General features: G+C 41.6%; 1 protein-coding gene across 2 annotated transcripts in view; it reads right to left on the minus strand.

Moving 5' to 3' along the window:
- The window catches only part of TET1 (tet methylcytosine dioxygenase 1), a 99,500-nt gene that overhangs the window by 19,275 nt on the left and 53,446 nt on the right, over window positions 1-26,779 (minus strand). For both annotated transcript variants that reach the window (XM_020807992.3, XM_020807993.3), the window contains exons 4-6: window positions 15,474-17,967; window positions 14,357-14,447; window positions 12,506-12,599 (exon numbers count right to left, since the gene is read on the minus strand). In XM_020807992.3, coding sequence (XP_020663651.3) covers window positions 12,506-12,599; window positions 14,357-14,447; window positions 15,474-17,967 — 2,679 coding nt within the window. The remainder of the gene's footprint in view (window positions 1-12,505; window positions 12,600-14,356; window positions 14,448-15,473; window positions 17,968-26,779) is intronic.

Raw genomic sequence — 26,779 nt, forward strand, 5'->3', positions numbered from 1 at the left:
ATAAAGGATTACAGCCAGGCAGTCTATCTGTCTAATTGCACAACTGACTAGGCAGCTATGTGACTGACTCACAATTTACAGCATAACTGACCACACAACTGAAATCTGTGGAAATGTATTCTGGATTAGATTTCCATCTTGGTGCACACTGCACAATAGCTTGTGCAACTTCAAGATAGGAAGGTTTTGTTAAGATACAAAATTTCAGCCGCTGGGTTTTATTGATCATTAACACCGGTCCTCTACAAACTAGAGTTCTCTCCTCTAGTGAGAACTGCAGCAATGTACGTATCCTTCAAACTGTTCCAAGCCATCTACTCCTCTTACAGCTTCTTTCAATTTAAGACGGTAGTATAATGAAAATCAATATCACTGCCTCATTCCAATTAAAAGATTATTCTTGTACATTTCAGAGCCAATGTTAAAATGTGAGTTATTATGCTATTTCCCGATCTCCATGATAAACACAGTATATTATATCTAACAAACAAACGTCTGAGAACATTTTAAAAACCTATGCCTGGTTTAGATGTTAACAATAAGCAAGGTGGATTTGTTTCAAATCAAATCGATTTCAATCATGTTATAAATCACGACCGTGTTTCCCTGAAAATAAGACAGGATCTTATATTAATTTTTGCTCCAAAAACGCATTAGGGCTTATTTTCAGAGGATGTTTTATTTTTTTTTTCATGTACAACAATCTACATTTATTCAAATACTGTACAGTAATGTCATCTTCTTGTTGCTGCACAATGGTGGAGGGTGGGATTTCACTTAATTGGGGGTTATTTTTGGGGTAGGGTTTATATTACGAGCATCCTGAAAAATCATACTAGGGCTTATTTTCAGGGTAGGTCTTATTTTCGGGGAAACAGGGTAGCAAGGTGGGAAAAAGTCAATGCTGTTTTTTTAAAAAAATAATTTAAATAAAAATATCTGATTTATATTTTGAAACTCTGGTATTTTAATTTTTTTTTAAATCACTGATTTTTATCCACCCTGCTAGTGATTTGAATCAGTTCCACCCTGACAATAAGCCACCATTCCAAAAGAGTCTTGACTTGTCATGCTTGAACACTAAATGAGTGCTTGTTGCCTGACTATTCCCACTTCGATTACCCACTTGGAACAATGCAATAAATCAAAACACTCTGGCATGTCTTTTACCCAGACTAGCCAAAGTCATAAGCCATGGCTTGATTTTGTTTTACAGTCTTGGCTCCTCTGAGCCAAAGGTCCTAGTTTTTATTCCACCATAAAGAGATCCAAAGCAGAAGGCCTGTTGTTTGTTTAGCTGCTCTTGATGACAGGAGGAGCCAAGTGAGAACACTGTATTATTACTTCAATGTAAACACCTACAACTGCTTTTATTATTAAATAGCAAACAACATGATACTGATGAAAATCACAGCCAAATTGCCTGCTTTGAACAAGAACGTCTCATAGATCGGTATATTCAATTATAGTAATCCTCTCATTAGTTAAAAAGAACAAGACAAACCAATTGGGGAATATACTGTTGTGGCGATCACCCTGCTTTGGCTCAGGTAGAAGATTATTTGCATGTTATCAATGTGAGCTGTTGGGAGGCGGAGCCAGAGAAACTAGAAGGGAAGGGTGAGTCAGTCAGTTCAGTCAGAGAGAAAGAGTTTTGAGGGGAGACGGTTTGGGTTTGAGGCAGAGAGAGAATTTAAGGAGTGAATAGTCTGAGTGTTATCTGTATTAGTTAAGAGAGAAAAGGTTAAAGGAAACTACTGAAGCTTTGTGTAACTTTAAGAAATGTGCTTACTAATTATTCCTGAAACAACTTGTAATCAATAAACCTGTTCTTGTTTCAAAGTTAAGTACAGTGGTGCCTTGACTTACAATCGTCCCAACAGAAGACCATTTCGAGTTGTGACCAGCTCCTGCCCGCAAAATTTTGCTTTCACTTGCGGCTGGAGCTTCAAGTTGCGATCAAAAGAGGCAGGGAAAAAAGCGGGGAATTCAAATTAGAGGGCTAACCATTGGTCGGCGAAGAGCTTCTTTGTAGCTCTTTCGCCCCAACGGTTAGAGTGTGTGCATCGGAGGAGGCTTTGGACTGCATGGTCCTGCTTTCTCCTCGTGAGTAAGTACATTTACTTTGTTTTGCAGAGTGGGTTTGGGTTTTTGTGGGGGTTATGTTTCTGTGCTGTGTGTGGGAGGCTGTTTTTGTGGGGGTATTTTCAGCCCCATCGCGTTCCGATGAGGCTGACTGTGGTGTGTGTGTGTGTTTGCTTTGTTTTTCAGCCCCATCACATTCCTATGGGACTAGCTCTCTCTCTCTCTCTCTCTCTCTCTCTCTCTCTGTGTGTGTGTGTGTGTGTGTGTGTTTCTGCTGGAATGAATTAATCCCATTCCAATGCATTCCTATGGGAAATGGTGCTTCAGTATACAACCATTTCGAGTCATGTCCATCTTTTGGAACAGATTATGGTTGTAAGTCAAGTCACCACTGTACTGAATGGACAGTCTTTCACAGGAAATATAGTTGGTAAAGAGATCAACTGGTGGCAGCGAGGTAAAGGGCTTGTTGGGATACCCTTGCGAGCTCTGTGTTTGGTGTCCACAGGGTAAACGTCACAACTGTATACATGTGAAATAAAATTAAGCGAACAAACACAAGGCTGCCATCTCAGGAGCAGACTCATACTTCTACTAACATTTAGCTCTTCCCACACCCACAAGAGCAGCCTCCTATGCTTCTTTCATATACAGTGGTGCCTCGCTTAACGAGCGCCCCGGTTAACAACGAAATCGCATAGTGATTTGGTTTTTGCGATTGCAAAAGCAATCGCATTGCAATGATTTAGATGGGAAAATATCACTTTGCGATGATCAGTAAGCTGATTCGCTTACTGATTTTCACATAGCGATGTTTTCCCAACAGCTAATCGGCGGTTCCAAAATGGCCGCCGGGTAAAAAACATGGCCTCCCACTGTGTTTTGGGATGGATTCCTTGCATACCGGGCAGCAAAAATGGCCGCCGTATGGAGGATTTTCACTTAAAGGTAAGTTTTTTGCCTATAGGAACGCATTGAAGGGGTTTCAATGCATTCCTATGGGCTTTTAAAAACTGCTTAGCGATGTTTTCGGTTAGTGGCGATTTTTGCTGCACCGATTAACATTGCTAAGCGAAGCACCACTGTATGTGAATCCAAAGGCTTACACAGAGCTGTTTCTTGTTACAAGGAGTCAATTGCAAATAAGTAAGAAACTGAACTGTCACTATTTATTTGGTAAGTGAGACATACAAATTGAAACACCTTTGATGACATTTATTGTTATGAGCCCTCAAGTCATCTCTAACTTACGGCAGCCTGATGAATGATCTCCAAAATGTCCTGTCCCCAACAGCCCTACACATCTCTTGCTAACTCAATCTTGTGGCTTTCTTTAGGGAGTCAATCCATCTCATATTTGGTCTTCCACATTTCCTTCTGTCTTCAGTCATTCCCAGCATTATTGTCTTCTCATGATGTGCCCAAAGTAGGACAGTTTCAGTTTCAACGTTTTGTCTCCAGGGATAGTTCACACTTGATTTGACCGAGGACTGACTTTGTCTTTCTAACTGTCCAGGGTATCCCCAAAGCTTTCTTCCAGCCCCTGATTTCAAACGAATCATTTTTTTTCCTCACAGCTTTCTTTACTGTCCAGCTTTCACACCCATATATAGTGATCAGATATACAAAAGTATGGATGATCTTGGGATTGGTCTCCATGGACACATTCTTACACTTAACAACCTTTTCTAGTTCCTTCACTGCTGCACTTCCAAGTCTCAGTCTTCTTCTGATTTCTTGGCTGCAGTCTCCCCTTGGATTAATGACTGAACCAAGGTATACAAGATCTTCAACTATTTTAATTTCTTCATTGTCAATTTCTTCACTTTTGTGTAGTTCTTATGTAGTCATGTTTTTGTCTTCTTAATGTTCAACTGCAGTCCTGCTTCAGGACTTCCTTCTTCCACTTTCACTGAAAATCATTTTCCTTTCAAGTCGCTGCTGCTTTCTGCTAGTAAGACGGTGTCATCTGCATACCTTAAATTTACTGATGTTTCTTCCACCAATTTTCACTCCTGTTCATCTGAATCTATATTTCCATGTGATGTGTTCTGTGAACAGACTGAACAGACAAGGGGATAAAATGCACCCTGGCCCAATAACTTTGCCTATAGGAAAACATTCGGTCTCTCCATATTCTGCCTTAACAATAGCTTCTTGCTTGCTGATGTTTACAAAGCACAAAATAATCAAGATCTGTACATATCAGCACACAACTATAATGGTGTTTAATTCAGCACATATTTTATTCCTTGTAGAACAAGAAACAGACATTACTCCAATAACTATAATATTCTCCAAGGTTTCTAGGTATGCTAGAAACTGTCAATGGTGTTTATTCCTTATTTGTCCCCCACCAGGAAAAATTAACATTATTCAAATCAGAACATGCAAATCCAGTTTGTGATTGTTAAAGTTTAAAGCCTACCTTCCTTTCAAGAGGGCACACAGAGTTCCTTAGATCTGGTTAGCATCAGATTACCCCTATAGATCTCACTCTTGTATTGTTCACCTGAACACCCACTCACAAACTTACTTTAAAAAATGTTAAGAACACACTCACTACTTAGAATCATGACAATAAAACTGAAGCCATGGCAACTTCCTTATTTCAGATCACTAAGGTGAGAAGAACCCACAGTTACAACGACTCCAAGCAATAACATAAAGTCTTTCTTATATTCATTTCATGCAGTAAAAGCAAGTGTCACTGAGATAAGTTTCTAATAACTTCCAAAAATTAGATATCGACCTTTCATTAATTACCCTCTCTCTGTATTCTTTAAAAAGATATGATACAGTGGTTTGAATAAGCTTAAGGCTTTTTAAAAAGGCTAGTTTCCTCTAAAAACTGCTGGTAAGTTCATATTAGCCAATAAAAACCACAAGTTGCACAAAATGTGAGTGTAATCAGAAAGTATTAGCTGGCAGCATCTGTAGACAAGCACCAGTATTTTCAGAGAAAGTGTTACCAGTCCTGGAACACAGCCTCCTGCAGGGGTCAACCAGCCTTCAAGAACTACAGTACTTTGTAATTCACTACAACCTTGGCACCTGAAAACCCAGCCTGTTGCATCAGACCATCATCCTCTCCTCTCTGCTGCTCTGTTTGCCTAACTTTCCCTGCTTCTCAGCTTTTCTTTCTAAGCAAGCTCTGTGCAACACTGCTCCCAGAAAGAAGTACAGTACACTTTCTGCTATTCTAAAGCAAAGCACAAGGCGTGTGTTTTAGTTTAGTCACTGCTGCTGCACAGAATTTGGCAACAAGCATGGGGACAACCCTTGGGGCTGGTGATGGAAAAATGGGTGGGTGGGGCACGTGGGTCTCAATGCAAGGGATGCATGTTGGACATTAAAGAATTCTGAGCACAAGACTCTGGGCACCGAAACCAGGGTCGATAAATCACAGGGTGATAAATCACAATTTAAATTTTTAAAAATCTATGATTTACTGCAAATTAACTGAAGACCTATCAGGAAATACACATCTACTCCTATCTACTCTTTGCCTATACAGTAACAGACAAATGCCTCCCCCCCCAAAAAAAAATTAGTAAAGCTTTTGTCAGTACCAATTTAGCTAACAACCACCAAAGAGGACTGGGCTGAGGCTGACAACTCTCCCCACCTAAACCCCAATAACCTATGTAACATACATGCATGTGTGAATCTGAAGGGCACATAGTTCATTGTAAGGCGTACATTCTTCATTTATTAAGATTAGAGATAGGGGGTATTTGTATACGAATACAGTACAAATATCTCTGCACCGATAATGACGGTGTAGCCGCATGGGGCCGGACGGTCCACTCACAATCCGCCACTGCTGCAGACGCCGCAATTCTTCCAGTGGCTCTGCAGATTGTGATCTGCGAACCACTCTTCAACCTTACGGCGAGGCTTGTCCTCCCGCCTCCTGCCAGGAGTGGCTAGCCAACTGCAGTCTGCGAAGCCATTGGAAGAATCAGTGTCTGCAGCAGTGGTGGATCAGTGAGTGGACCGTCCGGCCCCATGGGGCTGGACCCTCGTTATTGCCACCTGTGCGGGCGTATTCATATTCATAGACGAATACAAATACCCCTATCCTTAATTAAGATCTAAAATCTCTTTGCATGTGATTGTAATGCTGCATTTTGGTTTTCTCAGTTTTGAACACATATTAATGTATGTGTGTTAAGAGTCTGCAGATCATTTAATTTAACTAAGCTACTATTGACTAAAGGCAGCAAATAAATAAACAGACAGACAGAGAAACAAATAGGTAAACTCAACTACTGAGCACAGGATCATATTATAAAAAAAATTAATATTTCTGATGTGTAAACTAGCAGGAAGATTATTTAACTATTATTCTTTTACTACACATTTCAACCTTCCAGCAGCGTCATGTACCTGAGCACATTTCTCCCTCATACAGTAGTTTCTTCAGAACCACTCAGAAAAGAAGTTGTGTTTACCTGAACACACTGAGACCACGTTCTTTTTTTCCATTTTGAGAAGCATCAAAAATGAACTCTTAAGAGCAAGTCAAAAACACAGAAACAGCGCATGGCACAGCTTTGTTGAACTGTACCACCAGGGGAATGTAAGAGGAGAAAAATCACATATCTGCATTGATTAAACATTTCCTACATGGCCTATTTAAGGAGAAAGGTTGGCATACTCTCTGTGGCATACTTAAAAGGACATACTAAATGGGAAGGTTTCCAGAACATGAAATGGGCAGGAAGAAAATCACATTACAACATCTTCACAAATATCTTTCCACAACACTGATGTTCTATGATAGCACCAAATTGCAAGAATTGGAACAGAGCATTTTTACAATCATACAGGTGGATAGGCTAAAGGTTTATTTCTCTCAGTGGTATTTACTTATGAAGATTAAAGTTGTTTTTCTTAACTAAATACTGACACTAGAAATATCAGTTTTTTAAAAGACCACAAAAGAGAAAAAGCCGAGTTTGTTTCACGCAAAATCCAAAACAAACCACCCCATTATTAGGCCACACAAACATGCAAAAATCAAAAACAGGTGAGCTTTCATATTCTACCAGACTCTTCATCAGGCTGGGCTTTGCAGCTTTCAGGGCTAGGAACAATTTAAAAACCCTGGACAATGTTGAGTCTTCAATCTGAGATTCAAGAGTAACTGTCTTACTTCACCTCTGCAGATGAACTAAAGCAATTGATTCTGTAGCCCTGAGGTGAAAATGCACACATACAACTGGTTCTATAAGTTTTCAGGTCACAATATTGGGGATACTTTATTTTAAACTCAAGCTTGAATACGCAACATCTGACCAGAATAATTCCGCCCCCCTCATTTCATCCTCACAAGATCAACTGTTTTCTGAGATTTAGAAACTTTCTTATAAGGTGTTACCTAACATTGTTTTTGAATTTTACAAAAACCACATACTTTTTAAAAAAATGATACTTCCTTACTTAAAACTTCCTACTTACTGTACTTAAAATGTTTCTTTTAGATTGTTGGTGCAATTGTCTCAACTTGAGAAGACGCTCTAGAATACGGAATAAGTCTTGTGTGAATAAAAGATTACTTGATGTAGTTGGTCCCTTCAAAAGCAGCTAAGCTAACTGAGATGAATATACACGGATTAAAGCAGTACACATGCAGGAATGAGCTTACACTACTCTTGACCCAAGAAGCTGGAGGTTAAGATGAGCTTTTGCCTAGAACCCTACAGATGGAACACCATGGAAGTAACACCATGGCTGCTCCACAACTGTCAGGCCATAAATGCAAGACCAACTAAGGAAGACTACGAAGCAGGGGTTTGTATTACATGCAGATGAGAGAAAGCCCCCATCAAATGGAGCCTGGTAAAAGACGGAGAGCTCCATTCATGCTAGAGCCAAAATTGTGGCAGCTGTTGATTTGTTGCTTCCACAAGCATTAAGTGAAAAGAAAAAAAATGACAACAAAATAACTGGGAGCGAAGGTATTCTGCACATTCCACTTCCAGGATATAAACTGTGGTGATGTCTTTAAATGCTGGCACATTACTAAAAGCGACTGGGCACCATCTTCACCTATACACTTTTGCCAAAGAAAACTGCAGTTGTAAGTTCTTCAGTTTAACCTGTTGAGCTTTGCTTTCCTTTTTAGCCACATCCTTCCAGACTCCTTTAAAGTCATTCTAATCCTTACTACTCTAAAGTTGCTCTTTAAAAGGTAGTCAGACACAGAGTGCAGACAGTACATCCTGGTTCTACAGAACAAGGCAATTCCCTCAGCAACAAAAATGCTTTCCCCCTTTGTAAACAATGTTAAATTGTACAGTGAGAAACAGGAAACATAGTCACAGTAACAACTGAAGGCAGTGAACAGAAGAATAGGAGTAGTCTTGGGAAGAAAAATATAAACTTCTGAGGTCTAACTTTCTGATAATACTCTCAGAAGATCATAGTTTCCTACAGAGTGGTGCCCAATTAATATAATTAGTTTATCTTTGACTTACCCTACACCAGCACCGTACGTATTTGTTATCTGTCTGCACCTCACTGAATAATGCAAAAGACTTTTTCTGAAATCAGCAGTATTTTCCTCCCTGATATAATTTTTTAAAGCAGTGCTTACTTTTGAAATGTTTGAGTTACCTATCTGTAAATATATAATTATAGACAGATAGACAGACAGGAAGGAAGGAAGGAAGGAAGGAAGGAAGGAAGGAAGGAAGGAAGGAAGGAAGGAAGGAAGGAAGAGAAGCCACTCTTATTCATGCATGTGAAGGATACCTGAATATACAGTAATAACACCATTAATAACACAAAACAGACTACAGTAGTTTATCACATGTGAGTTATGTCACACACATAAGGACCTACAAAATAGAAGTGACAAAAACACTCAGAAGACTGCTGAGAAGAAATAAACCACAGTGCTGATTCCAAAGCCTCTGAAATAGTACATTAGTGTTTGTTAAGAGGACAAGCAAAAGGGCTGTCAGTCAGCAAAGGAGCTAGAAGCCACACTGGGTGAGGCCTAGTTTCCCAAACCCACCCCTTGCTGATAATTCAAGTCTGCAGATGGGCAAAGTTTTCCTCTGCTTCTGTGCCCATTCTACTAAAACACCTGCTTCTGTGTCAAGAGGAGAACATGGGAACAAGTCTCCTGGGTCCAGAATAAGCCACATTTGTGGTTCACATCTTAGTGCAAGAATGAGGACAATCACTCTGGTGCCAATGGCAACTATTCCTTAGTTAAACAGGCACAGTCGGTGCTGCACAACTCAGGAGAAAGCTGCAATATTAGTAAGTCCTAGAGCTGGCAACAGAAGTTAAATTGTCATTGTACTGGCAAGAACAATGTACTGGCATAGTTCTTCCTCCATGATCACTATGCAAGCTTTTTTCCCAACCTCTCCACCTACATCAAACCTTTAAAAATGATTCCCAGCCCCCCGAGAGTGCTGACTGTTCTAAGGACAAACATACAAGTTGCCATTATTCTTTCAGTATTCAATTAAACTTTTAGCGTAAATGTGAAGTCTACAGACTGTAAACTGTAATGCAGGTATGACTCATGTAAGATCTCTGAAAGCACAGAGAATGACATTAAGAGTTCACCAGCCTACAGACACTTCTGCTCCAAAGTACCTGTTTCACAGTAACATTGTCCTCCCTGCACACACCACACGTAATGCCACTGAAGTAAAATGGGAGAAAGAATTGGCAGGAAATACTCCCTTATTGATTGCAGGAAGGGGAGGCTCATAGCAAATAGCTCTAAACTAATAAGTTTATTTATATAATAAACTGAATTTATAGAATAATATATACAAATTGGACAACCTGAATTTGGTCCTCATTCTCCTAAGAACAAGGAAACGTGCACGTTTATAACAAAATAGATTTTCTGATAAGATAGTAAACAGCCACAGGCAAGCATAGATAATGTAATAAGACCAAAAGCAGTTCCTTTAGAGTGCTTCCATTTCGAATCTGGATGATCAGTTCACATACAAACAAGGCTGAGTACTGCAGAATGACTCATTCCAACAGCTGTGACATTAAAATGGTTATTGGTAGAGAACAACGCATCTATATCTGTTTTCAATCTCAGATCCCTGTGCAAACATCAACCTGAGGCATCTATAGCAAACTCTGCCTTACTTGGTTCCTGCAAGAGTTGTTCACAAAGCAACAGAGTCAAAACTGTCACCCCCAAATACATCATGAGGAAAACAACATCACACCCCAGTTTGCAGCTCCATGTGTACTCGGGCCGTCGGTACACTTCATTTGCTAGATATAAAAACAAATAGAGATATACAAACAAGGTGCAGTGTGCTACAGCGTGCTCTAACCTCGGGTTAAGAGCCACAATTTATGAACTCAGCTAAGCTATGAATTCACTAAGCCAGGTGCTTTGGGCCTCAACCCCTTCATCTGTAACATGGGGAGCCAGAAAAAGTCCTCAGTGACAGTCTTCACAGAGGCAAACTCAATTTAAGCAAGATAAAGAAAGGGGACGTGGTGGCGCTGTGGGCAGCAGAAGCCTCTGTGCTGTAAGGTCTGTAGATCTTCAGCTGTAAGATCGAATCCACGTGACGGAGTGAGCGCCCGTCGCTTGTCCCAGCTCCCGCCAACCTAGCGGTTCAAAAGCATGCAAATGCGAGTAGATAAATAGGAATCACCTCAGTGAGAAGGTAACAGTATTCTGTGTCTCAGTTGCACTGGCCACATGACCATGGAAGATTGTCTTTGGAGAAACGCTGGCTCTATGGCTTGGAAATGGGGATGAGCACTGCCCTCTAGAGTCAGACACGACTGGACAAAAATTGTCAAGGGAAATCTTTACCTTTACCTAAAGAAATAATAGTTTTTGGAGCAGGGTGGGAACAGCTCAGGGAGAGGACTAACCTAAAACCCCACCAACCTAGGGTTGCCAGATACATGGGTACCAAAAGGAGGACATAGAAAGACAAAAAGGAGGACAGAGGAGGACGTATTGAATGTTTCATTTGAATCATTCCAGATTAAAGCAGCAATCAATACAATTTTATTACAATAGCTGCCAATAAATGTCTCTTAGTAAACCGACCAAGAAACAGTCATGTTAAAAATAAAAATAAATTCAATTGAGGCTTTCCCGCCCAAAATACAAAAAAAAACATTATTTAAACAGCCAGTTGTACCCGAAACCACCCTGGCCCGGCTGCGGAATCCCCTGGCTGCTTGCACTCTGCACAGGCTCAGAGGCAACCTTGCTAATCTGGATGCCCAAACAAGGCTCCAGTGCAGGCAGGGGGACAATGTCACCAGACAAAACCAAATGAGGCAGCCTCTCCTCCCCCGAGGGTCATACGTTCAAGGCTGGGGAGTGTGGGAATTGGAGTCCCTGAAAGGGACTTGGAACACACACTCTGGGTGTTCGCCTTCCCATCTATGCACTCAGATGCTACTTGCTCCTGCCTGGCTCAGCGGGCTGTGCTCCACTCGCACTGCCTTTTTGGGCTCCACAGGGGCTGGGCGGGCATGGTGGATTGCTGAGCAGTTGCGGTGGTGGCGGGAGGGGGCGAGGGCTGTGCTCCAGCGCCGGTGGCAGGTAGCGGAGTGGGTGGGCAGGTAGGAGCGGGGAAAGCCAGGGGAGGGGTGTCCTTCCACCTCTCCCCCTCCCATCCAAAATTATGACATGAAATATACAAAAGCCTGACATTTTAAAGTTTTTTATCTTTGCCTGCCTGACGGAGGACATTAGGCTAAAAAGGAGAACATGTCCTCCTTTTGCCTGACATCTGGCAACCCAGTACCAACCCACCGAAGGCTGGTTTGCTGACTCTTCAGGATTCCCACTGCCAAAAACTGTCCCCTCACTTTCTACAATGAAGGATAAACTGTTGCTCCTAGAAACTTATAGGAATTGTGATATACATTCTAAATATGCTGCATGATCCCTTGCACTGATTAATAACAAAAATATCCATTCGTCAAAACTGGGTATGGGCATCTAGCCACCTCCTGTCTTAATTATCTTTCTCTCTCTCTTTCTTTTTGGTAATCTGTGTTTATTCCCTCCCCCTCCCCCGCACAGTGGTTCCCAGATCAAACAGCTGCCCCCTCATACTATGGATACAGCCTCCTCTGATTCAGACAACCTAGAGTTGAAGGATCATAAAATGAGTCACAGATTTTTAACATCCTTATTGCCCCACCCTCTTTCAGTCTCAAAGGAAGGACTGCTCAAACCGTAATTTCCTGGTTAAGACATTGTAGGAAACTGATATGATATCTAGCCATTTTGTGGAGTCTTCACTATTCATGAAGTATGACAAAATTAGTCCAATAAATACATTTAATACAAGCTTCTTAAACAAGAAGCATCATTAGAGAATTAGAAAAATAAAATCTGAGGATAAAAATAAAGATATATGACTATAAAATAAAAACTCACCCACTTGGCAATCGGACACCCCTGGGAACTTTTTCCTTCTCTGCCTGTATACACCACTACTTCGATTCGTACAGCACTTCCTTTTGCTCCATACCTGTACAAAGTGGAAATTAAATAAGAAAAAAGTAGAAAGCATACCAGTCATTAATACAGCGAGCAACCAAACAAACAGTAACAAAAACTACTATAAAACCATCAGGAACCTAAGAAACAGTCAAAGAGTTATTTTATTTATATGCTACCTTTTTCTCCAAAGGGTGACCCATGAGATAGAGATAACATAATTTTGAAAATTAAAATCCATCCAGGCTCAAACAATAACAAATAAAACAGTCAAATATAATTAAAGAGCAAGGAAAAGTAAGGTAGTAATAGTTTGTGTTTTTTTAATTAAAAAGATAGAAAATACCTAAACTATCAGCACCATCTACTTTAACCCTCATTACCAGACAAGTTGAAAGAGAATTGTCTAACCACACTTCAAAAATCAGGCTGGCTCTGATTTTGATGAACCTACAGTGGTGCCTCACATAGCGATAGCTCCGTTTAGCGATGAAATTGCTTTGCAATGCTTTTTTTTGCAATCGCAAAAGTGATTACTTTGCGATGTTCCCTATGGGGGAATTTCCCTTTGCGATGCTCGGTTCCCTGCTTCGGGAACGAAGTGACAATTTTAAAACAGCTGATTGGCAGTTTCAAAATGGCCGCCGGGTAAACAAAATGGACGCCCGCTGTGTTTAGTGATGGATTTCTCGCTTAAGAGGCAGTGAAATGGGTTTCAATGCGTTTCTACGGGCTTTTTAATATTGCATAGCGACGTTTTCATTCTGCAGTGATTTTTGCGTAACGAATTAACGCCGCAATGTGAGGCACCACTGTACAAGGAAAGGAAGTTTGAGATTGGCAGGCCAACCACCCAGGATTTCCCTCCATCTTGGCACTACCATTCACCAAGCAGGGAACCTAACTTTTTTTTTTAAACAGTTAACTACTTCTCAGCCAAACACAATGCAGTTGTCAGGGCTGTTTTTCGACAAGTTCTCTAGGTATCTAGTTTTTGGAGCCACAAAGTAAATAAAATGCCTAGAAGAAATGGTAGTGACCACAAGAGGGTATCTTGCAGATCATCTTGACTGATGACATGGGTGTCATCAACATTCAGGCAGCCCTTTGCTATATAAAGTTTGATATCTTTTCTTGATAGCAACACAAGCATGATATTTTGCAACAATATCAGGCCATTTTCTGGCAATTTGAATGCAACGTTTTTTAAAGACTTAAATTAGCAGCTTGGATTGTATAATCATTCCATTCTAGTTGGCCTGAAATAGAAAATACACATCTAATGGCTCTTCTGAAGAAGCTCACTTGACTTCTCTTGTTGTCAGGTTGATCATAAACTTCAGGCTCAAAATATCCTTCAGTCCAGTCTTCCACATGACTCTGCTACCCTTTGTCTACCTCCAGAGCATGACCATCAGTGTCTTAAATGCAGACCTCCAGAACTCATAACAGTGAGACGGATCTTCCAGAGTTCTGTATGTTACATCAAATACCTGCTTCCTGTCCAACTTTCAATCCCAGCTGCCATTAAACTTATAGGGTGCATGAGACTATTCAGTCCCTCTTCCTCAGTATATGAAAAGAACACATTTTCTAGTTATTGTAACTCACACCAGTAAAGATGAACCAGATGAAAGGGGCCTAGGATAAGGAAAGCATAAGGAAAAGAAACTGAATACCACATATATCTTCTACGACTGCTGCTGCTACCACCAACTTCCTTATGTCACAGCACATAAAATTTAATAGGTTTAATAACTTTTTACTCACTGATGTTTATTTCCTCACCTGTCCTCCATTATTTCCCTCACTGCAGCAACACTTGGTCCTGTTCCAAGGTGTGTATAATATGGCCCTTCATCCTTCTCTATAATTTGTTCTACAAAAAAAGGTTTAAAATAACTGTTATATATAGTAAACACACACCAACACAAACACTTTTCAATGTCTTTCTAAAATCAGGCCACACCGGATATTTCCAACATTTTTGAGGGCCAAAGGAACAGGAACATGCGCGACCACCCGCCCACAGACATGTACGCCCCTATGCCCATGCCCACCCGCACGGCCTCCCCGCCCACACACACTGATGCCCACCCGCACTCCTGTCCACACCCCTGTGTGTGGACATGTACAAGCTGAAGGGAACGGGCTTGATGTGGCCCGTGAGCCATAGTCTGGAGACCCCTGCTATTAGGTCACAATGTTTAGAGCAGACATTCTCAGCAGGGGCCATATGACCCCCTGGGGGATCCTGACACATTTGAAGGGGGGCATAGACTGGAAGCAGTTCTTCACACACCACCTTATAAGGTTCATTATTCCTGATTTGGCCTATGTTTCATACTGTGTTTATGGCCATAGCTTAAAAAAAAGTTGAGACTGTCTGGCTTAGAGAACAAGCTTCTTTCAACACCTGACAGCCATCTTTGTATATGACTGGTTACTGGAATACAACTTAACAACTGGATCAGACCCTCATGTCATCTGAGGTTGACCATCCAAGTACAATATCATTTTCTTTTTCTGCTGTGGAGAAATTTCTCTAATAGGTAGATACCAACATCACATTTTTAGGTAGTTGGGAATTCTTCCAGCTCTGCTATCAACTTCTACTTTTTCTCCTTCTATAATCCAGTCACAACAAGCTGGTGAGCTCAAACTCACTTGCATTAATGTCGAGAAAACCCCTGAAATCTGGATATCCAGGCCATTATCAGCAAAGATCCTGGAGTGACATAAAGGCATCTTCTCAGCTAGGAGATGAAGGTTTATAAGACTTTCATCCCATTGCAGACTAGATTAGGAAGATAAAAGAAACTTTCCAAAATCTGCTCAATGAAAAATCAACCATTAGACTATTTGTTTCAGAACACTACACAAAAATGACTCAAATGGCACTTACCAACACAATCACAAGATGGAAAATCTGTCTGCCCTTTCTTTGTAGGTGTATCAATTAGGTTTTTTGTAGGAGTGTCCAAGAACTTCATAGGAGATTCAAGAAAACTGCTGAGTGTATTATTTGTTGGAGAACATCTTAAGACCCCTCTACCCTGCAGGTTCTCAGTTTCCAAGTTTCTTGATGTAGGAAATTTTGTTTCACTTACACACTCCACATTTCCAAGAGCCTGCATATTATCTGCTTGGGGAGCTTCATCACAGCTATTGGGTATCGCTAGTAGATTCTGACCCTTTAGTTTCTCCCCAACATCTTGTTGGAATTTTGCTTGGCTATCCTTGCATGTCTCATTTGTTCTTTTACTAAAGATCTGAGGCAAAGGACGCATCTGAGTAATATTCTTGTTTTGTTGTACCTGAGAATTCTTGTCTTTTTCTGTAAACATCTGTACATTTTCACTTCCTTGGTTTAAACAGGATTTTGCTTCTAAGTGACAAACAGTCAGAAGATCATGACTAAGCAGGCCACTAGGAGGCAGGGCAACTGGGGCACCACTTGGAGGGCTGGTGCCCTGTGCCTCTCTTGAGCCCATCGTTTTGATGGGTTCAGGTACCATCTCACGGCCAAACAGCTTATCTTTCATTCTGTCTTGCACCAAGACAGGTAAAGGCCTACGGAATATAATCTGAGTTTTGGGGAGAAATAACGCAGTGGGTTTTTGTTGTGATGGCAAAGTACTCCACTTCCGTGTCTTTTGGACTTTGGTTTTGGAAGATTTTTTTCCCAAAGAAGTTAACTTTGAATCTTGTGACACAATCCGCCCAAGCTTGCGGAGTTTTGAAGGTTTCTTCTGCATCTCCTGTACCTCACTATGTTGACATTCTTGTTGAAGCTGATTTTGCTGGTCAGGGATTGGCTGGGGCTTCTTTTTCAATCTTTTTGCCCTTGGGACTGCTTTATCGTTTTTCCGTGATGGTTGCCTTTGCTTAACCAACAATGAGCTATAATTGTTCCTTATGAATACCGATTGTTTCTTCTGCAATAGGCACTGATCTTGTTTATGTTTGGATTGCATATCAGATGGTATTCGGCTAAAAAGGGATGCCTTCTGGTCTGGGCTCGTTTTGCTTGATTCAATTATTGCTGCGAGTTGAGTTAACTGGGTGGCTACCTCTTCTTCATCCTGGCTGTGAATGCTTCCCCTAATTACAGAATTACTTTTTGAATTCAGGCTATGAATAGCCTTTCCTTCCCATTTCCCAAGCATGTCTACTTTGTTCCTGCGTTGTTTGACAGCACTTGAATTTTTGGCACATGGGCCAATGGCAGCTTTAGGATGAAGAGGGTATTTCTTGGTAGGATGAGCTGAACTTCCACCAGACGCTAAAGCTGAGAAAGATTTGGTATCTCGTGGAGAGCCATGCAATCGACGCAATAAGCTGGATGGGCCTGAGGATTTACTAGGGAATTCAGAAATAGCACCTTGACCATTGTAAAGCAAACTCTTAGGAAGAATTCTCCTTGGTGAAGGAACATGAGAAAAGAGCTGCTGGTCTTTCTGAGGGCAAGTCCCTTTAATTGCTTTCAACGCTGATGATGTCAAAGAACATGCATTATCTTTTTTGTAGCTGTTCAGCGAATGTGAAATCTGTTCGTCTGTACATTGAACTCTTTCCGTTTTAGCTGGTGAAGAAGCTCCTGCAGGGACTTCCGACAAACGTGTTAACGCCTCAATAGCTACAACCTGTTCTACAGTTAAATTACGAGTTTTAATCAGAGATAAAAAAGTTGACTGAAGTGACAAATCTTCAGTTTGGGAATCTTTGCTTGGGATAGCTGAAGCACCATCATTAGGACAGCCATCTTTTTGAAACACAGGAGCACACGACGACTTGTCCTGCAGAGCTAAAAGTGAACTGGTTTCTAAAAGCGAGTTCTCAGATTCCTGAAGGACATTAGAGTTTTCCGCCTGTTGTGTGTGAACATGATCCTTTTCTAGAAGAGCACCACATGTTCCAGCCAACAAAGTGCTGACATTGTTCAGTGGAGCAGCGTCTCCCCGAGAGGCATCACAGTGTCTTTCTTTGCAGCTGTTTGACGAATCTGCACTCAGGTCTGTTTTTTTCAGCAATGCATCACATTCTGCTGGTGAGTAAGATATACTTTTAATGCCATTTCTAACAGTTTGTGCAAACAACTTTTTGGATTCATCTGACACACTAGAAGAATGAATTGCTTTTGCATTTTTTTCCAAATGTTTTGAGTTCTCATCTCTTGTTCCAGCTTTACAGAGGTCACCATTCACATGGATGCTAAGTGATGGCTTCTCACTGTGTGCCCACTTGTCAGTTTCTACGCCAGTCATACTTCCCTTTTCATTTGACTGTACATTTTCCCAGGGCAGTGGCTTCACCTTGTGTTTTTCACCATGGCTGTATACGACACATTGCATGAGATCTGGTTTGTAGCCATTTACTGGTTTGTTTTCTACATCTCCCTGAAAAATAACAATATAAACATAATTTAGCCTAAGGTGAAAGCCTTGAATATGCAGAAGAACTGGAACTATTCAGTCAACCATTTTTATGAAGTTTGGTAACACAATAGTTTTATGTATGTATGTATGTATGTATGTATGTATGTATGTATGTGTGTGTGTGTGTGTGTGTGTGTGTGTGTGTGTGTGTGTGTGTGTGTGTGTGTGTGTGTGTGTGTGTGTGTATATGTATGTATGTATGTATGTATGTATGTATGTATGTATGTATGTATGTATGTATGTATGTATGTATGTATGTATGTACGTGCTGCCCACACTATCCAAAGGTCTCTGGGCGGCTTACAACATTTAAAATACAATAAAAAGTCAAAACAATTAAAATGCAATTAAAATATATACTTTAAAAATTGCCATCGGACCCACAGTTGATATTATTTCAATTAAAAGCCTTCTGGAACAGGAAGGTTTTGACCTGGCGCCGAAATGTCATCAGCGTCGGTGCCAGGCGAATCTCAGTCGGGAGGGCATTCCATAGTCTGGGGGCAGCTGCCGAAAAGGTCCTTTGTCTACAAGCCATCCCTCTTACCTCCTTAAGGGACGGCTCTTTCAAAAGGGCCCCCCTTCTAGATCTTAACTGCCGGGTAGGTTCATACGGGTAGGTTCAAACAGATGAAAAACCTAATTGCTGTCCTATCAATTTCAATAAAATTCACTCCCAGTGTGGTGAAGAACAAATTTCAAGAGCTGAGAAACCAATTTTCCTTGTCCTGAAATAACATCCAATGAAATCAATAGGATGTACATACAACCCCCCCGCACCACAAGTACATTTCATTGCAGGAATGCTGTAGAACTGTGGCTTTTATTCATACACAGAGAATGAGAGACATTTCGAACAAAATAAATAGCAAAACAGTATAGTAAAAATATCTGCACTTTTAAAGGCGTGACCACATTCAAATATGTCCTGTATTTATGGGGATAAAAGTCCAATATTTCTGAATTGAACATGTTTTCTGAGGTTGGTCCAGTGGCAGGAAAAACAACAATTCAGTGTCAAGTCAGTAGTGTTATCAGGAATATGCAAGGAGGAGGTAGGGTATACATTTTGATAAAACCTAACTTCACCCCATCAGTTCTGAAGTTTAAAACTACTCAGACAACAGGAAGAAAAAGTTCCTTTTATTAAACATGTTATTATAGCTATCTGATGAAGGGTGCATGGGAACATCCCATATCTGTCTATTACAGGGTTCCCAATCTCTTTTTTGAGTCATGACCACCTTTTATAACAGCCAAGTAACCTGTAACCACCCCCATCATGTTTGCATAAACAGACATTTTTAATGAGGTGAAGTCATCCCTTCTCAGAAAGCAGAAGCTTCTTTCTCCTTCAAAGGGTCTTTTTCTCATATATACATACATACACACACATGCATACACATACATGCTAACTTTAATAACCCCCTATAAAAGGTCAAGGAAGAAATTATTAAACAAAGGCTACAACGCATATAAGGTGACCCATGACTCCCCTGTGAGTCATGACATCAAGGTTGGGAAATAGCGGTCCATAAGAAACAGTATTATGATTTTACTCATTCTTACAAGATGTAACCACTTTCAGCCTGTGACGTCTGATATGGTGGACAAAGTACATGATCGCATGTGCCACCTCCACTTCCCTTGACCCTTGCCCAGCCTGGCTAAGCAAAGCAGTCAGGCCTGTAACAACTGAATGGGCCACTGCAATAATTGATGGGTTTCTCCAGGAGGACAAGGTTCCTCTTGCCCTCAAGGAGACTCTCAATAGGCCCATTAGGAAGAAACCAAGTCTGGCAGGGGACGACACTGGCAATTATAGGCCTGTCGCCAATGTTTCTGGGCAAAGTGGTAGAGAGAGTGGTGGCTGACCAGTTCCAGGTTCTTTTGGATGAAACCAATGCCCTGGATCCCTTTCAGTCGGGCTTCAGCCCATGCCATGGGATGGAAACGGCATTGGTTGCCCTGGCTGATGACCTGTTGAGGGAGGCCAACGAGGGCAAAACATCTTTTTTGGTCCTCCTCGATATCTCAGCCGCATTTGATACCATTGACCACAGTATCCTCCTGGGGAGGCTCTCTGAGTTGGGAATCAGTGGTCCAGCGCTTGCTTGGCTCCGATCCTTCAGAGAGTACAGCTTGAGGAGAATATATCGGTCCTGTGGATTCTCAATTGTGGGGTTCTGCAGGGCTCGATTATCTCCTCAGTGCTGTTTAATATCTATATGAGGCCACTGGGTAGGATCATTAGGGGGTGTGGGGCTTCATGTCATCAGTACGGTGATGACACCCAGCTCTACATCTCCTTTTTTCCAACAACAGTGGATGCCTTTCTGCCGCTCCAGTGCTGCCTGGAGGCTGTGCTGCAATGGATGCAGGAGAATGGACTGAGGCTGAACCCGGATAAGACGGGGGTCCTGAGGGTGGGTGGCCCTGCCGTCAGTGGTTTGGGAAACTCCCTCTCTTTGGGGGGAGTGACTCTCACCGCGAAGAGTGAGGTTCACAGCTTGGGGGTCCATCTGGATCCAGCGCTCACCATGGAAACCCAGGTAGCATCAGTGGTCCACTCTGCTTATTTCTATCTCTGGTGGATTGCCCAGCAGCGTCCTTATCTTGATGTTGGGGCACTCACCACTCTGGTCCATGTGCTTGTAATCTCAAGATTAAACTACTATAATGTGCTATACGTGGGGCTACCTTTGAGATTGATGTGGAAGCTTCAAATGTTGCAGAATGTGGCAGCCCGGCTTTTCACTGGGGTGAGAAAATATCAGCATATCTCCCCTACTCTGGCCGCCCATTCATTTCCGCATTGATTTCAAAGTGTTAATGATGACATACAAAGCCCTAAACGGTTTAGGACCTTGATATCTAGCGGAACACCTCCTCCCACTTAGATCTACCCAAATCACTTGTTCTAGCCAGGAAGAGTGGCTGAAGGGCCTAATGCTGAGGGAGGCCCGGAGAGACAGAACAAGAAACCGGGCCTTCTCGGCAGTGGCCCCTCACCTCTGGAACAGTCTGCCCCCAGAGATCTGTCTGGCTCCATAGGCAGGCTTTCCCTCTGTCATTACTTGACTATTTTTTGCCATCTTGAACTATATTATTACTATTGTTTTTATTTTATTATATTGTTTTTACTTTTATCTGTTATTGTTAGCCACCTAGAGTAGACTTTGATCTAGATGGGTGGGGTATAAATTTAATAAATAAAATAAATAAATTCTTAAGTACTAGCACCTGCTGTGAATTCTTGCTCATCTACACCAGGAAACAGAAGCACTATTATAAACAAACATCAGTCCAAGCTTCTTTAATAAGAGAGGCCAGATAATAATCAATGCTTTGACGATTGGAATGTTTTTTCTGGAGATCGGAAGGAGTGTACAGTATTTAAAACTCTGAAATAGAGCAAGATACATTTTCGCACCACCCTGCACACTGTCATGCAGATTTGGGAGTACAGTAGTGCCTCGCTTAACTATTGCCTTGTTAAATGACAAAACCACTATACGATGACTGTTTTGAGATCACTTTTGCGATCACAAAACGAGGTTTTAATAGGCAAAATTCGCTTCCCAATGATGAGTTCCCTGCTTCGGGAACCGATTTTTCGCTAGACAATGTTTTTAAAACAGCTGATCGGCAGCTTCAAAATGGCCGCCTGCTGTGTAAAATGGCTCCACGCTGTGTTTTTGGACGGATTCCTCGCTTTACAGGCACCGAAAATGGCCGCCCCATGGAGGATCTTAGCTGGGCGGTGAGTTTTCAGCCCATTGGAACGCATTGAATGGGTTTTCAATGTGTTTCAATGGGATTTTTTATTTCGCTTAACGAGGATTTCGCTCTACAGCGATTTCGCTGGAACGAATTATCCTCATTAAGCGAGGCACCACTGTAATGGGGACATGAAACTCCACTATTTGCAAGGGAGATTGTAGAGCCCAGGCTTTACAAAATATGAAGAGGCAAAACACTGATATGTTGAGTCACTGACATATTAAAAGGGACTGAAGTGAATTCTGCCTATCAGCCTTGAAGTGTACCATAGTTACATATAAGGAGTTACTCAGGGAACAAAACAATTCAATTATTCAGAGTATTTTGCACCAACCTTTTCCAACATGGTATCTGCCAAAAGCATTCGGACTACAACTCTCAACATATAAATACTAATAAATAATAAAAATGTTTCTGCTACCTGGGGATGACGGGAGTTGCAGTCCAACACATCTGGAGAGCACTAGGATGGGAAAATATTCTTACAGAATTCTATGCATGCTGTTTTGCATTAAGGTAGTGTGGACTGAAGGCAATGATGCAAAGATAGGACAGCAGTACATGAGTGGGAAACACCAGGGTGACAAAGGTTACTATGGAAGTATGGCAGAGAGTTAGTGCTTGAGGCAGTGAAAGGTTGTCTGAAACCCCAAAGTGACATTGACCGTCACTGTTCATTCTCCTACACTAGTGCCTTCCAAATCTGTTGGACTACAACTCTCATCATTCCCACACTGAGCTAGATGTCAAGCGGTCCAACTTCATAACATGGAAGCTTCCTAGATTCCTACACATGATGGGCATCTGAAAGCAATACGTGCTGGAGCAACAAAGAAGAAAGGTGAATAATGGTGGCAAAGGGAGTTTTATGTGCTTAGAGAGCTGCCTCAAACCACCATAATGCTTTCATTGATGCAGTACCACAATTCATTTCTTAAACAGTGCTTACCTAAAGAGCCAGTGCAGAGCAGTCCAAAGTGATAGATCATTACTGGGGACTTAAACACAGATGTCCCAAATCAATCTACAGTGGTGCCTTGTAAGACGAGCGCCCCATTTAACGATGAAATTGCATTATGATGATCGCAAAACAATGTTTCCTATGGGGGAATTTTGCTTTGCGATGATCGGTTCCCTGCTTTGGGAACCGATTCTCGCAAAATGACGATTTTCAGCCAGCTGATCGGCGGTTTCAAAATGGCTGCCAGGTTTAAAAACATGGCTCCCTGCTCCTTTCTGTGATGGATTCCTCGCTGCACGGGCAGCGAAAATGGCCGCGCTATGGAGGATCTTCGCTGGACGGTGAGTTTCAAGCCCATAGGAATGCATTAATTGGGTTTTTATGCATTTCTATGGGCTTTTTAATTTCGCTTTACAATGTTTTCGTTCTACAGCGATTTCGCTGGAACAAATTAACATTGTAATGCGAGGCACCACTGTATTAGGTGACTTATGGCAGTCACTCTTAACCCATCTAACAGTGTCGCTGGGAGGACAAAGTAAAAGTAGGAGAGGGATAGCCATGTAGGTGCCTTGCACGCTTGAGATGAAAGATCGGTATATAAATAACTACTGGTGTTTTACCCCTAGATAAAATAAGGTCTGGGAAGAGAGAAAAAGGCAGCAATTAAAATGATTCAATATAGCCAACACTGTTGATGAGAACCAAGAAGCAAGTTATCTTAAAACAATACCTGCAGAATTGCTAATTCCAGGATATGCCCATAGCCAAACTGCTCTCAACACAACTGACTACTGCAGGCTCCAAGTCCAGCTTTTTTTACACTGCTTGCTTACTACTTCATCTGGCACAATCACTCATAGTCTAATTCAAAAAGGAAGATCAGCAGGATGTTAACCAACTTCAATCTGCTTGCTGCCAGAATGAGGACCTGGTCTGTGGCTGCTGCCACTGCTGTGCGCAAGCAACAAAAGCGGTGCTTTTGCTTCGGCAGGCTTTTAGTTTCATCTGCCTTTAACTGTTGCCCACTGGTGCGCGCAAGCAGCCAGCTGATGCTGCAAAGACTGCCATCACCAATTCTGCTTTTCCCCCAGCAACACCAGCAGCCAGTGTCTGGGCTGGTCCTTCACTCTCGCACAATGACAACTGACAGACTGGCACTCTTGGAGCTGAGTTTAACATCTTGCATGCTGGACACAAAGACAAGAGACAAGACGCATCAAATGCCAAGACAGACCTTTAGAATTATGTTAGATGGAGGTTATAAAAAAATACCCAGTGTCAAAATATGCAGATCAGCGGATGCCTTCATCATACACATCTCTCCAAATCAATTACTTCTTGGCCAGCTCTTTTTCATTCCTTTTCTTTTGTACCTAACTGAAATAGATGCTGATTTGCATGCAGCTCTGGGAAACTTCCCACCCAACCAGGCTATCCAGAAAAGAGGAAGCTAGCATCAGAATTGAGTTCCTCCTTGATATCTTTTGCAACAACGTGGGCTTATCCCGTACAACAGAAGCTAATTTGTGTTGGTGTGGTAGCATTCTGAATGTGGCAGGAAAAAAGGTACAGTAATTCCAAATTCAGTAGTTGTTGGAAGTGTAGCTGGCTCTGGAATATCTAAACAGGAAAGAGTAGAGCTGATAACATTTTTCAAGGCTCAGTCGTAATTGTCACATACTCAGACAGCAGTTTGCACCTCATCTGAAGGGCCATTCTCACTTCACTCTGGGGCATGGGAGCAGCTAAAGCATCACTAAAAATCTAAAAGGAATTTATAAATGAAGTGCAGTGCCTTGTTGCTTTGAATGTGTTTTTGCTCTTGATTTTGTTTATCGCTTTTAGTGTGGTATTTGATTTTTTAAAAAAATATCTGCATACTTACTGCTTTTAGCTTTTAAATATTGTATTTTAATGATTTAAGGTGGCTTAGGTCCTTTTTAAAGGAAAAGCAGGTTAAGATATTTTAAATAAATAAACAAACTATACCATGCACCATTAACCAACCTTTTCATCTTGGTGCTCTCCAAATGTGTTAGATTACAACCTCCATCACCTCGGTTAGCAATCAAGCTGTGTATAGTGGGAGTTGTAGTCCAAAATTACCTGGCATGCCCCAACTCAGAGCTGGCTTGCCTGAACAACAGTGACAGCGAAAAGGGGTGGGTGGGGCTGCAGCATAATAAAAGTATGGTGTACTGGGCAGGAGAGGAACAAGCTTTGTTCTGCACAGGGGAGCTTAACTGCATCCCACCCTCTGCATCACATTGCTTCCAAGTACTGTATAGTTCAAATGAAATGCAACAGTATCCTCAATGAAAATAACCCCTAAAACCTGAATTTTCTTTTGCATGCTAGCTTCCTTCAGGTACTAGCCCGGTGCCCACTGGCTCCAATCTGCCCCATTTATCTTCGCTGGCGGGCAGGTAGCTGACTTCAACCACTGCTTCCTGTGTTGATTCCACTGGTGAGCCCGTGCTTTTCAGACACAACAAAATATTCTGGTTTAGCTGCTCCTCTCTCAATTCAACTTAATGAAAGTGGCACTGGCTGGCATCCTACAATCTGGAAGAGCAGAAACACAGTTTGGATGCCTGCTAGGGAAACTGTTAGTCATCATGCTTAAGGAAATCCTTACCGGGGCAACTCCTGGGTTTTGGCTCTTTGTTTATGTTTACTTTCCTCTGAGTAACACATCTATTTATTTAGGTTTATTAATGTTAATTTCCCTTTCGCTAAACTAAATCAACACCATTCCTCTATGCTTGTTCATATCTAACTATACTTTCTGAACATTATGACTCCCAAACTTGTTGTCCCTTGATATACAGTACCACACATTTCTCAAGGCCAGCTGTCCCCAACAAGACATTTCTCAACATGTTGGACTGTGAGAAGTTTTGGGCTTTATCTTTACCTGTTCCTCTTCTTGTAACACAAAAGATGAGTCGGAGTTATTAATAAATGAATTTTTATTAACATAACCAGTGGCTTCATCTTTGTTTAACTCACTTGAACTACACACAGATAACTGGAGAGGGGAACTCTCCCAAAACCATAACAATGACTTTTCATTATTAAAATCTTTTAGTAATATGTTTTTGCCTCCTTCTCCTGATCTGTTGGAGATCTCAGCGCACAGAGTCCCGCAACATGGGTGGCGAGCCTATTCTCCTTCTAATGGCTTCTCGCTCTCCAAATTCAGGTCTACTGGATACACTCGTCACTCCAGACCTCGACTCTTTGGATACACTAAAACTGTCCATTCTTCTGGACTCAAGCCCGGTATTATTGGCTTCACTCGGTCTTTAGCTAGAATTTCTTCTCTTTCCTCATCCACACTGGCAGTGGTTCTCTTTCTCAGTACTGTACAGAGAAGATTTGTATACTTGTATCTGCTTTCTCAATTATATTCTCTTTAAATACTGTTACTTTGTTTTTTTAGATTCGTTGCCTTCCTTGGTGGTGAGAAATACATCAACCCTTTCCCTGTCATCTCCAGCATTCCTCCTCACTCTCTCCTCACTTTCCTCTAACTTAACCGCTTCCTTCTCTCGCGACTTTTTTCCCCTCAAGACACTGCTAGCTCCTCCGCGTGGCTGTCATCCTCCTCTTTCTCTGCACAAGCTTCTGTCACTTGTCCTCTCACCTGTTCTGCTTCTACTTCCCTTTCTGCTTTCATTGTTTTTCTTGTTTGATCTACCTTAGATTCATGAGGTGACAGCTCACTCCCTGCCTGGTCCTCACATGGACTACAACCTCCATCATGCCAAGCTCATGCAACAGCTGATAAATGATGGGAATTCTGACTTGACATGTCTGTAGATCAGGTCGGTAGAGATTGATCTACATCTTATTTAAACTTATACAGGGCTACAACGAAAACCCTATTTCTGGTACTGTTTTATCAGACACTTTTCTCTCTTTTTTGTAGCAGCAGTTTTGTGTCATCAAAACATTACCAAAAGGCTATTAACTCATTTAGCACCATAACAGGCCTGCTCAGATCTTGCAATCTAAAGACTA

This window comes from Pogona vitticeps, chromosome 3 (genome assembly GCF_051106095.1).
Source record: "Pogona vitticeps strain Pit_001003342236 chromosome 3, PviZW2.1, whole genome shotgun sequence".
Classification (NCBI taxonomy): Eukaryota; Metazoa; Chordata; class Lepidosauria; order Squamata; family Agamidae; genus Pogona; species Pogona vitticeps.